At 37.2% G+C, this 14476-nt stretch overlaps 1 protein-coding gene across 1 annotated transcript in view; it reads left to right on the forward strand.

Annotated features, from left to right (window-relative positions):
- Tm9sf2 (transmembrane 9 superfamily member 2) overlaps window positions 1-14476 on the forward strand; it is a 61498-nt gene that overhangs the window by 19281 nt on the left and 27741 nt on the right. Inside the window, exons 4-7 of the mRNA XM_003477601.5 lie at window positions 4675-4802; window positions 10874-11003; window positions 12237-12361; window positions 13351-13462. Of these exons, the coding sequence (XP_003477649.2) occupies window positions 4675-4802; window positions 10874-11003; window positions 12237-12361; window positions 13351-13462 (495 nt within the window). The remainder of the gene's footprint in view (window positions 1-4674; window positions 4803-10873; window positions 11004-12236; window positions 12362-13350; window positions 13463-14476) is intronic.

Below are 14476 nucleotides of genomic sequence, written 5' to 3' on the forward strand. Positions count from 1 at the left end.
AGCAATATAAACACTAAAGTTGTTTCCTCAGTAAAGTTGTTTACTGAATAAAAAAAAACTGAAAGTAAAATAGCAAAATTTTACATCTAGGATTTTGCATCTGTAAATAGGCTTACTGCGAAGGTGACATTTAAAAATGTAAATTTAGGAAGTCTCACTGAGAAGGTGACATTTGAATAAAAGACCTGAAGCAAGTCAGGGAGTAAGCAGGGTGAATAGGTAAGGGAAGGTGTTGTAGGTGAAGAGACCAGCAAATGCCAGGGTCCCAAGATGTGAGCTTGCCTGGTATGTTCAAGTACAGAAAAAAGTCAGTACAACTTGAGCAGGTGAGCCACAGAATAGTCAGAGATGAGGACAAAGAAGTAACAGGACTACTTTATTGAGTGGCTCCCAGGCCACTGCAGAGTCTTTTAACTTTCACATCTGAGCAAGATGGCGAACACTGAGGGCTTTGTGTAGGCTTGGATTTCACTACAATCACTCTGGCTCCCATAACAATGATGAACCAAAAGAGTATAAGGAAAGAAGCCAGAGACCAGTTAGATTCCACAGCCTTCCAGGTAGGAGCTGACGGTGGTTTAGACCTTGGGGATGGAGGAAGGATTGGAAAGTGGCTGTTTTGAAGGTGAAGCCAAAAGAATTGGCTGGGGGTGGGCTATAGCTTGTCAGGTGTGTTTTCTAAGGTGAGAAACTGGGAACAGCAGGTTTAGAAAAAATGGAAAAGTAATGGACATAATAAGTAGGGCGTGTTGATTAGGCATCCAAGGGAAATGTTGAAAGAACAGTTGTATATTATGTCGAGTTTGGAGAAGGGCTTCAGCTTGGATATCAAGCTGTTTCTGTTTCTGTCTGTCTCCCCTTTTTCTCCTTCTTCCTCTACTCCATCTTCTCCCCTACCTCCTCTCTCCCTCTAGAGAGAATCATCAGTGCATAGATGGTGTTTAAAGCCACAAAATGGAGCAGATCCTGAAAGGAGTGGATATAGAGGAAACAATTCCAAGGTCCAAGCCCTGATGCACCTAATTAGTATTATAGGCTGAGAGGCTCAAGATGTGAGTAAGCAGGAAAATGAGGAAGGTGTGATTCCTGGAAACCAACATAAAGTGTTTCTTGGAGGAAGAATTGGCTTCTCTGCCACTGCTAGATCAGAATAGTAGGGAAGGAATTGACCTCGGATATAGCCTTTGGTGTGAGCCATTAGTGAGAAAGCTGCTGTCGGGGAGTAGCTACCTGAGAGACAGTGGAGCAACCAGTGGCACATAGCTCTGCTGAGCTCCTATATTTGGGAGAAACACGGTGGCATGGTGTCAACAAGAACTTTATGTATCTTTCAGCAGGGTTTGTGTGTGGTTGAGGATGATCCAGTGAAGATTGAAGAGTGAGGATTGGAGAGAGGGATTGCTGAGTGTGTCCTTATATAGGAACGAAGGGACGGGTCCTAGTGTCCCCATGGAGAGGTTGGCCTTTGTGACCCAGTTAACCCACGGTAACTGGAGCACATGATGCTAGAAGGTGACTGCGTCAAATTTCTCAGTGAACTTGAACTAGGAAGCTTCACCCAAGAAAGGGAGGGGAGGAGAAGTGGAGTTTGAGGAAGGAGGCATCAGTAGGAGGGTAGATCAGAGGATCGCAGAGTGAGTGCTGGCAAGTCATCCACCTCTGAGCTGGAGGATGATTTAGAGTTAGAGTAGCTAGGATGCTGATTTGTTTCTCTAGCTCTTTTCTACTGTGCTGCTATCGAGTTGAATTTAACCAGGTTTGTGTCTTGACAAATGGGTACAACAGGGTGAGAGAAGACCAGATACCCTAAGGACATACAAAAGTGATCTTAGAATTTGAGCTTGCAAGGAGGGAAGGAAGGCTATGACCTTTCTTGGGTGAGAACTGTAAAAGGACCATAGTGGGAGTCAGTAAGAGAACCATAGCACTGATTGGTTTTGGTGTCTTAGAGTTGAGGAGTTCTTGGGCTGGTGAGCTGGGAAAACAGGGTGTTATTTTGACACTGGAAACTAGACATTGAAATGGCAGAGGAATGAGGGGATGGGGAGAGTGAAGATGATGAAGGTTAGCAGCTGGAGAAGGGATCCAAGAGGACAGTTGTCTTAGTTACTTTCTCATTGCTGTGACACAGTATCCAGTGCCTGCAAATTCAAGGAAGAAAGGTTTGTTTTAGCCTACAATTTGTAGAGGTTTCAGTCCATAGTCAGCTGGCTCCAAGGCTGGGCAGCATGGCAGAGGAGAAACAACTCCTGGCTTAGCAAGCAGGAAGCAGAGAGCGTTAAGAAGGGAAGAAGGTAGACCATGGACCCTTCCAGGCCATGACCTCAGCAGCTCACTTTCTGTGACCAGGCTTCACTTCTTAACATCACACTTAGCTGTAAGCTCATCAGAGGCGAGAAAACATATTGAGAAGAGGTTGAGGGTGAAAGATGGCTTCTGTTACTGATGACACCCGAGTTCCAAAGGGCACATGAAGGGGAAGGGTTTGGGGTCCAGGAGGGGTGGAGATGGTGTCTGAAAGGTGGACGTGTAACCAATTTGGGGTTGAGAAGTAGGATGGGAAGGAAGACTCGGAGACCCAGACTTCTGTGATGATAAGTGTTAAGAGAAATGAGGCCCAAGGGATTAGCCTTAGTGGTTTTCAGGCAGCCCACAGTGTATCCCCCAGAGTGCGAAGGAACTTAATGGAATTTTTCTACCGTTTGATAAAAGCTGGTGACAGGATATATAATAACAGCTGTCATTTAGTAAACACTTATTTTTGTCAGCATCATGTTTTGCTTGTTTCTGTATTTAATTTAATAATCCTGCATAGCATTACTAAACCCATTTTACAGGTAGTTGTTCAACCTAAGGTAGGGCTAGGCAACTTGCCAAGCTCCTATATCAAGATGGAATTGGCCTTGTAACCAGGCTTGTAGGTTGATCAAGTGTTTGATTTAATGACTTCCACAGGTAATTCTAAGCCCACATTGAATAATTCAAGAAAAATTACCATAAAACATTTTCCTATATAAATTACATCTTTTTTACATTTTAATTGATTGTATAAAAGTAGAACAATGAGGGGTTTGCATATTATAAGGAGGATTTTGTTGTCTTGAGAGCTAATATTGGAAAACCTTTAACAACACATAATCTTTCTAAATCTATAACCAGAGATAATTTAAACTGTTAGAACTTCCCCAAGAAAATATTATAGGGAAAGGCAATAGGAAGTCTGTTTCGTTTCTTTTTTGGTGGGGAAGGTACTGGGGATTGAACTCTTGACCTCACACTTGCCAGACAAGTGCTTATGCCACTGAGCTACATCCCTGGTCCCTAGGGTGTCATTACTAAGAGCATTTTCTCTAGAGCTCAGCTTTGCTTAAGTCCTGGCTCTGCCATTTCATAGTTGTGTGACTTTCTGTCCTTCGGTTTCCTAGTCTGGTGTATAATGGACAAATGTCTTCCCTCGTAGCATTGTTGGAAAGATTACACAAGGCTTGACATAAAGTACATAGAACATAGGAGGCATTATGTAAATGTGAACTGTCATAATCACTTTCGTCCTTGGTCTTGGTATTTTTCTTTGTAATTGAACCACCCAGGTTTATGTGTTTCAAAAAGTCCTTCTCTGTTGCCAGTCAGCAGTGTGGCGAAATTAAACTGTTGGCTGGCAGGTGGCAGCAGTGGGCCACACTTAAACTTGCTCCTCTGCTAATGGACAGCAGGTAGTTTAAGGATGTTTGTGATGTATAGAACAGTGGACTCCTGAGAAGTGAAACATATACAAAATTTTAACACCTGTAATAAAGTTTGAATTTACTAAAAGATTTACAGTAATCAAGTAAGGAGTAAATACAGCCTTCTGAAAACTAGAAAATATATTTTTTGAATATGCCTCCTGATAAAATAAATGTATTATTAAAGAGCATATTGTGAACATCATTACTTTTATACATGAAACAGGCCCTAGATCTAAATTGGAGGAATCTTTAGTTGTAAAGACTTCTCAGTTTTTATTTCATTTTCATTAAATAAAGTCTTGAAAATTGAGGTCTTTATACTTGAGTAAAAGATCAGGTTCACTTGATTGTAGACACCCATATGTGACTTTTTTTTTTTTTTTTTTTTTTTTGTCTTTCTCCTTTTTATCGATACCGGGGATCAAACTCACGTCTGCCTGCTTGCGAGGCAGGCGCTTACGCCGCTGAGCTAAATCCCCAGTCCCTTATATGTGACTTTCTTGTATCATCTCATTCTATCATTAACTATTGAATCTTCATCAGGTGAAATTTAAGGAGGCCCTTCATTCTATTGAATAGTTGAACATTTGCTTACTACTAGAAAGACATCAACTTTAGAGTTCAGAATCATAATCATAGGCTATTACTGTGGAAAAACAGATGTTCCAGTTTGTTTTACATGGGGGTTTATTTTTTTCTGTCTCCTAGGATTCATTTTTGTGTAAAAGGTGAGTAGATTGAAAATATCAAAAGAAAAAACTTAGGAAATGAAGAATTGGAAGCAAGTACTTACGGAAACTAAAACTGAAGTTTAAATCTGTTTAAGCTCCAAAGAATTTTTAAATGTTTATTGCCAAGATTAATGCACTTATGTATTACTCTTTGTTATCTTTACTAAGGTCCTGGATATTTTTCTTAAAGTACCTTTTACTTTCTTTTCATACAGTTTACATTTAATAAGGTGGAAACCTGTAAGCTTGTTTGTACAAAGACATACCATACAGAGACAGCTGAAGACAAACAAAAGTTAGATTTCTTGAAAAAAAGCATGTTACTGAATTATCAACACCACTGGTAAGACATGAAGATTTGGGATTCGGGGCTTTTTCCTTTTCAGAATAAAGCATCTGTTTCAGCCAGGTGTGGTGATGCATGCCTATAATCTGTGCACTTGGGAGGCTGAAGCAGGAGAATTGCTGAGTTTGAGGCCAGCCTGGGCTACATAGTGAGTTCAAGGCCAGCCTGAATTGCATAGCAAGACCCTGTCTCAAAAAACAAAAGCAGAAACATCTGTTTCAGTAAGTATATAAATTACTTTGTGATCTGTATAAAATATAGGAAACATTCATTCCTTAATAGTAACAGTATGAAGTAATAGCTTTTACTTTTCAGAACATCATTAAAGTATCATTTTTTTCATAGTAACCATTTTTAATTACAGATGTTAACATATATTAGCAACATAAACTTCAGCTATTATGAAAACATGTTCCAGAAATTTCAGAAATAACAGTTTCTTTTTTGGAAATAATAGTTTCTATAAAGTATCATCTTATAAATGGATTTAGGTTACTATAATACTGGGTATTTCTTTGTTCCATGGACTTGCTACATAGAATACTTTTGTTATTTACTCTTGTGAGATTAACAGGAATTATACTTATGGAAGGGATCTGGTTCAGTCTAGAGAAACATTATCTTATATACTGTGAATCATGGAAAAGATCAGAGCAAAAGAAAATGTAACTACCATTTGATGTTTTATAGATAGTATTTACTTCAAATAAAAATAAAACCCTTTGTTTGCTATCTCCTACCTCTTGCTTCCCCTACAGTACTGGAGATGGAACCTCAGGCATGGTATATGCTAGCTAAGTGCTCCACTACCAAACTGCATCCTCAGCAAATCTGTGCCTCATTTTGTCACCATCATGTGCAGCATTAACAAGTTCCTTCCCAGCTGATTTGAAATCAGAAAGCCATTAAAACTATCTTAGTTTGTTTCCAAAATTGTATACCAGTTACTCAGTACTCCAATGTGAGAAAGTGCTCTAAAGAGTATAACTGCATATATATTTAAGTGTATAAGATAGATAACCATATTGCTGTGTTTTTTTTTGGATCATTGAACAAAACTGTTTCCAGTTTCACTGTTTGAAAGTCCACTTTATATGCTTTAATTTTGTAACTTGAACAACTATTTCTAAGATAACAATATGTAATCTATTAACTAGTGATTTCCTACTGTTTATATTTTCTGAAATTCTGTATAACTTGTACCCTTTTTCTATTTTTTTCTTTCTCTCCTTAAATAAAAAAAAAACAGAAGAAACTTAATTGCTAGATCAATGTAATTTGAGATACCTTTACTTACAGTATTAAGTACTTTAAATTCCCTCAGTATTTTTCTTTTCCTTCCCATTGTCCTTTACACCCTTGAAAATATTATTTAAGTCTTATGTTGTCTTCTCTTATTAGGCCCTGCCACCTCCATTTACTCTAGTAGGAGCTGATTGTTGACCGAGTGAAAGGTTGGCGCCTCAGGTCTGGGAGTGATTCTAGATTTCCTCCCTTCTGTGCCAAGGATGCTGTTCAAAGTGTTGGTTTTGAGAATAATAGAAGCAGCTTCTCCTTAGAAACTTCTGTCTTAGTTACTTTTTGTGTTGCTGAGACAAAATACCCAACAACCAAAGTTAAAGGAGAAAAAATTTATCTCATAGTTTGTAGAGTTTCAGTCCCTAGCTGGCTGGCTCCAAGGATGGTGGCTTGGCAGAGGATCATAGTAGAGGGGGAAAGGTTTGTGGCAGGCTGAAGGTAGCAAAGCAGTGAGGTAGCAGAACAGTAGCAGCCCTCTTTCTCGGCTTACTTTATCCAGGGTAGCGCTCACACTCCGGGTGGGACATCCACATTCCCAGCGTCACACACCCCAGATCCAGCCACCGCTGAAAAGCCCCATCAGTGACCTCATGAGGCTTTGGGGGACATGTAGATACAAGCCGTAACAGCCTCCACACAGGAAAGTGCTTTAGAAATCTTTTTCAACAAATTTATGATACAGTTAATTTACATCTTGTCTTGATGCTCAGATAGTTAAAGAAAAATAATTTCAAATAGTTACAAAGTTAGAAAGCATTCAGTAATAAAATTGACAAATTATATTAGTTGTAAGTTTAAGGTATTCTGCTTTAAAAAACTGGAGACATACTAATAATGATCTTTGCAATTAGAAAAATTTATGATACAAGTCTGAATCATTAAGAAAAATATAAGTCATATCAAAAATACACAGTAGGGGCTGGGGATTTAGCTCAGCGGCATAAGCACCTGCCTTGCAAGCAGGCGGTCGTGAGTTCGATCCCCGGTACTGATAAAAAAAGAGGAAAAAAAAAAAGAAATACACAGTAGTTCTAGACAAAGGCTTTAGTATGTATGTGTGTGTGTGTGGTACATTTGAGGTATATATCATTCATCATAGAGAATTTGTACCTGGATGTGATAAACTTCATTCTTCTTTGTTTTTCCCCCCATTCCCGTCTCCTTTAGATCTTTTGTTTTTTTAATACCAGGGATCAAACTCACGACCATGCACTTGCCAGGCGAGTGCTTATACCACTGAGCTAAATCCCCGGCTGTTTTTTTTTTTTTTTTTTTTTCTTTCTCCTTTAGTTCTTGAATTAGCTCAGTACACATTTGGAAAATGTTGATTAATGCTCATTGATAAGCATTAGTTAAATGTACTTCTTCTTTGACTTACGTTATTTTTTGTTATGCTATTTTTGGAGTATTGGGAATCAAACTCAGGACCTCATGCTTACAATGTGCCACTGAGCTATATCCCCAGCCCTTGACTTTTTTATGAAAATTTTTCTATTTTACTTGTTTTTAAGCATAAATATCAGAGTTAATGGCAAATCTGGACATTATTGTGCATTCCTGTAATCTCAGTATTCTAGGAGGCTGAGGCAGGAGCATTGCAAGTTGGAGGCCAGCCTGGGCAATTTAATAAGACCTTGTCTCAAAATTTTTAAAAAGGACTTCGGGTTTATTCAGTGGAGAGGCTCTGGGTTTAATCTCTGTACCACAAATAAATAAAATGGGAGCGACTAAGGGGCGCAACTCCAGAAGCATAGTGCTTCTGTTATAAAATGTTACTGTGAATGTGGCAGTTTATTTTATCCTTTGCACTAAACTGCTTTAGGGCGAACATAATCATTTTCTAAATTACAAAGTAATAAATACTTGTGAAAAACCACAAGCAATTCAGAAAACATTAAGTAATCAGTAAAAGTCTTCTACCACTCCCACTTTTTAGAATCCTATTCCCCACCTTCGAGATAGAACTGTTATTTCTTACATGTTTCTAGATTTTCTCTGCATACACAGGTAGGTGTGTGCCTTTTCTAAATAACATGGCTGAATACTATGTACATTATTCTGCTGCTTGCTTTTTCCATTAAAGAAAAAACTACAAGCATTTTCTGAAATCAAGTTCCTCTGTAGGTCTGTATTTACCTCATTTTTTTTCCAATTGTGTGACATTTCATTATACGGATGAAGTAGTTTTTCCTCCATAACATTCTAATCATGTATGAGCTTATTTTTGTTATAGAGAAAAGTTAACAATAATTTTCTTTCTTAAGTTGATGAAAATTTTTATTAACTTGGGTACAATTTACGGATCTTTTGAGCTCACTGTTTCAGCAGGCTAAGCTACTTTGTAGTTTGGAAGACTGACTAGTGTTTGATACTAACACCAGCACTTCTTCAGTCTCTTGCATCCGCCAGAGTTTGGGGTTAGGACTTGCATGTGTGCATGCATGCATGTGTGTTTGTTTATGTGAGTGTGTGTTACTGGAGATTGACCCAGGGCCTCATAAACGTTAGGCAGGTGCTTTACTGCTAAGCTATACTCCTGACCCTTTATGCATTTTAAAAGTATAATTGCTCAACTAGTTACCAGAGTACATAAAATATTTTTAATCTCATAGACTCCTGGACTGTAGTTTATTGGCCAGAAAAAGGTCTTGAAGATACATTAGTGTATTCTATCCTAGATTCCCACCAAGTTAGCAAAGAGGACTGATGTCTTATTTTTAAAAGTTCAAGATCTTAATGGGTAATACATGTTTTACTCACATTAAAACCATACAGGATGGGGGCTGGGGATTTAGCTCAGCGGCATAAGTGCCTGCCTTGCAAGCAGGCAGTCGTGAGTTTGATTCTTGGTACCCATAAAAACGAAAAAGACAAAAAAAAAAAAAAAACCCATACAGGATGACTTAAATGCCCCGCTTCTTTGGTTTTGGTTAAGATTTTGATTACCTCTTTCTTTTTTTGTCTTTTTCATTTTTATCAGTCCCGGGGATCAAACTCACGACCGCCTGCTTGCAAGGCAGGTGCTTATGCCGCTGAGCTAAATCCCCAGCCTTGATTACTCCTTTCTTATCAGAAACTTTTGTAGCTTCTTGGGAAAATGTAGTTATTAATAAATGGAGCTTGATTGGTAGAGGAGGGTAGAGGGAAATAATGGGAAGCAGACCTTCATGACAAAGAGTTAAGGCCATTCAGCCTTTATTCTTTTGGTCTTCTTTCTTTCACTATCAAATTGGAAATAGGATTTAAATTTTTTTGATGTTAGAAATCTGAATAAATACTGCTCCCTAACTTAGGAGGGCAGTAATTAAAAGTGATATTCTTTAATTTTTCTCTTATTTCAAAGGGTTTGTTGGTTTCTACTGCACCCTGCTATCAGAACCAGGCTGTTATATCAAGGCATTTTATAAATAATTGATAAATTTGTTTGCCTTTAAAAAATGCAAAGTACCCCTGAATTTTTCATTTGGTAACTAGTAGTATAATTTTTGTGTAATGTCTTTTTCCAGTATGATAGCATAAAACTATTGTATATGGTTTATATGCGTTCATCAATTGAACTTCATTCTCTAAAAAAAAAATTAAAGTTTTAACTGATTCTTTAGGCTTCTAGAAAATCGGAATTATTTATTTTATTTGAGCTTCTAATATTTTATAGTCTTTTTCATTGGAACTACTAGCTTCTTGGCTATCATAATAAACAACTTAATAGTATAGGTGCTGTAAAATTCAGGGCACTGGATACTGTTAAATATTTAAATGTAATGAGACGTGTTTTATAATGTACACCTCAGGTGAATATGAGATTCTAATTTTACTTTCTAAGGCATACATTAATTAACAAATAAAACATGCCCTCGAGTGTCATCTTATGGCTGTAATACAGCTAGTATATTTTGACTAATTTTTAAAATTTTTATCCCAGTGTGCTCTGAACATAAGGGCCATATGCTGATACTAGTGTAGCTGTACAGTACTCCAGAACTTTGTTTTTCTCTTTTATCCTTTTTTTAAAAGCTATTTTTTACTATAAAGCATCAAAGATTTGCTCTCTAGAGGTAAAGAATTATTTCTTTTAGAAGTCATTTACAATTTTTTAAAAAATGTTTTTTTTTTTTTTGGTCTTTTTTGAGACAGGGTCTCTATGTAGTTCGGGCAGGCCTTGAACTCACTTATGTAGTCCTGGATGGTCTCGAACTCGCAACAATCCTCCTGCCTCAGCCTCCCAAGTGCTGGGATTACAGGCATGAGCCACCATACCGGCCTACAATTACAATTTTAAGAAATATTGTAAATTTCCTTTTTATGTGGCCCTGTGAACATTTTCCAATCCTGCAGTTACATTCTTCTTCATTTTTGTTATAATTAAAGAGTTTGGTTCTGTACCTTTCAGTAAACTATTCCCAAGGAATTATATTTTATTGCTTTATGCCTATTTAGAGCTTTGAGTGTTCTTCTAAAGGTAAATTATACTTAGTTGTTCAGATTATACTATTAAATTAGGAATTACGCACATTAATTTATAAAACTCCCCTTTACTACATACATTTATAGTTTCAAAGAAGCTATGAAATTTTTTTTCCTCACTGTTGTATCAGATGTTGGCATACTGTCAAGTTCTTATGAAATACTACATTCCATCAAAATTTCTTGGGTTTTGGAATCTTAAAGCATTGAGCCTTTTACATTTTACAGTAAGGCACTGATTTGGGCAATAATTTAGTCATGTTTACTGGGTTCTCTTCTAACTTGACTCTTACTTCTGTGCCTAGGATTGTGGATAACATGCCTGTCACGTGGTGTTACGATGTTGAAGATAGTCAGAGGTTTTGCAATCCTGGATTTCCTATTGGCTGTTACATTACAGATAAAGGCCATGCAAAAGATGCCTGTGTTATTAATGTAAGCTTTTAATGAACTCTGTGTTGCTTTATAAAACATGGCTTTTTAAGAGCCGGGTGTGGTGGCTCATGCGTGTAATCCCAGCACTTGAGAGGCTGAGGCAGGAGGATCGTTGTGAGTTTAAGACCAGCCCAGGCTACAAAGTGAGCCCAAGGCCAGCCTAAACTGCATAGCGAGACCCTACTCAAAAAGACAAAACAAAAACATGGAATTTTAGAGAATTTATCTTTTACTTGGACAAAAATCGTTATAGTCACTGAATGAGTATGACTCACATGTTCTGGAGTACAGATGCTTAAGTCTTAAATTGATGCCAAATTAATAATGTATAAATTTAACAGTGGAGTTAAAATAATTCAGATTCAGTTCTTCTTGCATGCCAAGTGCTGTGCTAAAGGCTGGGACTTTCTTCTATGACATTATTCTTTTATAAGTTAAACATTCATAGACTACAGAAGGTAATAATATTATTGGGAATATAAAAATAGCTAATATTTGCTCAAAGTAACCTAATTTATTCTGTTGATGGATATGAATTGATAGAAGTTTGCATGAACTTGATCTTGAAACTGATTATATTGATTAGTGCTTTTTTTTTTTTTTTTTTTTGGTCTTTTTCATTTTTATCGGTACTGGGGATTGAACTCACGACCACCTGCTTGCAAGGCAGGTACTTATGCTGCTGAGCTAAATCCCCAGCCCCGGTGAGTGCATTTTTGAGAGTTGACCAAAGACACTTGAATAGCTTAGATCATTGATTTAGTCCAAAGTTACAAATTTAAGAAGAAAAAGTGTTTGAATGTGTAAACTTTGAAATGCTTACAATATAATAGTTTAAGATTTATTTTGTTTTTTTGGGTTTTTTTTGTCTTTTTCGTTTTTAGCGGTACCAGGGATCGAACTCACGACTGCCTGCTTGCAAGGCAGCCCTAAGATTTATTTTGTTAATCTTGTTTTATTGAAAAACTAGAGAGTGTTAGATTGTGTTCTTTTGAACAGGTGTTTATTAAATTTTATGTAAACATTAAAACTTTAAAAAAACATGACTTATACCTTTCCAAAATTAATTTTTGGCTTATAAGGAATTTAAACTCAAAACTTAAAACATTTTCCTGGGAAAGGATTAGAATTCTATCCAAGCCTAAATTTTTCTTCTTGTAACCAATTTTAATTTTTTATTTTGACTCTCTTGTAGCCAGATTTCTACCTTTAACTTTAAGTTCTGTTTCACAGTCAGAATTCCATGAGAGAGATACATTTTACATCTTCAACCATGTTGACATCAAAATACATTACCATGTTGTGGAAACGGGATCCATGGGAGCAAGATTAGTGGCAGCTAAACTCGAACCAAAAAGGTAACTATACAGAGTAAATAAGTGAATGAGGTACTATATGGGTCCAGAAAAGTGTTTTGGTCCCAGTTGCTTTGTTCTGTGAGCGTTATCTGGCATTTCAGGATTGATGGTGACTAAAATTCCTGTCACTATGTGACTTGTGACTGAGTATTGGGGTGGTTGGAGCAACCGTAGTTACAGCCCTCTCGCAGTGGGTGGTCAGGCCAAGGTGCCTTTCTGATTTGTCATTCAGGAAGTTTCAAAGTTTCATCTGTCAGGGTGGGAAAGAGCAGGTGAGAGTTGGCACAGCATTTCCCTTTGCAGTGGAAAGAGCACTTCCCCAGGGTCGTGTGACCTTCCTGTGGTCAGAGGCCACGGGCCCTGAGTGGTGCCATTGTTCCTGAAGCTTCCGTGCTGTGCTGTGTTAGATGCCAGTGTTTGTAGAGCCTCAGAAAGGGCATCTCAGCAGGTGGTTGGAGCTGTTGGCATAAACGTACATTATGTAGATGGAATATTCTGCCATGATTTTTTCCTGCCACGGAATCAGCCATTTTCTCACATCACTAGTGGTAAAGAAATGCTTGTCATAATAAGGTGGTAGTTCATTTAAACTACCTCCATGGTTTTTTCTTTTTAAAGATCATTTAACTGGGTACCTTGGGACACGCCAATCCTAGTACTCAGGAGGCTGAGGTCGACAGGTCCCTTGAGCCCAAGAGTTGTGGATCAGCCAGTGATTCACTGAGACCCTGTCTTTAAAAAAGAAATTAATGTCTAAGCATAGGGTTTAAAAAGTTTGTTTTTAGTTTCGAGTAATGCTTTTGTACACTTACTTCTAACTAAGCCCATTATTTTTATGAAGTAAATATTCCCTGTTTTAAATGTGTATGTATAATTTCATCTTTCACTATCAGCAGCACTTTGAAATATGTACAGAATTTCTAACATGTATTTTACTCCATTTTTTCAACCACTTTATCAGCATCTTGCCAAAATGTTTCTTCCCACAGCTTCAAACATACTCATACAGATAAACCAGACTGCTCCGGACCTCCCATGGATATAAGTAACAAGGCCTCTGGGGAGATCAAAATTGCCTACACTTATTCTGTTAGTTTTGAGGTGAGTTTTTTTAATCTTTAACTTATAAATTGATTTTAAATTTGTACTACTTAAACTAATTAAAAATACTAATGATTAAGCTTGTCAAATAGATCAGCACTTAATGAGCTGATTTTTAGAAAGTTTGCTAGTGCGCTAAGCAACATAATCACTCTTACAACTAAGTTTCCATTTAAATGAAAGGGTAGAGGAAATTGGAGAATAACTTGTGTTATCCTTATGAAGTATATAGAAAACAGGGTAGAAAACAAGCATAGAAATAGACACAGAATGAAAATGTTGAAAGCATATATCAAAAGCATTTGGAAATAATACCATTTTCAAAGTCAGGATTTGAGTGTGAACATAAATGGAGTATTTCTATTGACAGATTTTCATAGGAAATTAGTTACTATAGGGGTATTTTTATCAGTGGAGAAATCCCTAAGGAGAAAAGTAAAAGTTGTGAAACAGTGAAGGAGTATTCCACCTGTGTCTTTTTTTCTTAGTATTGGTGATTGAACCAAAGCCTTTGCATGATGTATATCTCTAGTCCTACTTTTTATTTTGAGATAAGGTCTTGCTAAGTCACTAAATTGCTTACATCAGGCTCAGATTTGGCAGTCCTCCTGCCTCAGCCTCCAATAGTACCGAGATTATAGGTGCGTGCCCCCACACTTGGGTTCCATCTCTATTTTTAAAAAGCTGTTTTGGCACTCTAATGTACTTGTGATATTTAATATCCTTAGGGTTTTTTCTCTCAAATATTTTTTAATCTTGCAAGCCCAGCCAAGTAGAACAGCATATATTTCTAGGATATTTAGAACCCAGTGTGAGTGAGATATGTAGGATACTCAGTGTACCTGGGTTGTGATTTTGTGATCTAGTTAGCTATCCTGTAGGTAGGAACAGAGAAATAAGTTATGTTCTGAAAAAATTAAATATAGCACTAAGCTTTAACATCAAAAATAAATATTTACTAGTTTTAAACAAGACTTTTTTAAGAATCCAAGTATGTTAATATTGTTAGAAACA

Source organism: Cavia porcellus, unplaced genomic scaffold (assembly GCF_034190915.1).
Source record: "Cavia porcellus strain 051 isolate PalLab524CR breed Dunkin Hartley unplaced genomic scaffold, mCavPor4.1 scaffold_4, whole genome shotgun sequence".
NCBI classification, from domain to species: Eukaryota; Metazoa; Chordata; class Mammalia; order Rodentia; family Caviidae; genus Cavia; species Cavia porcellus.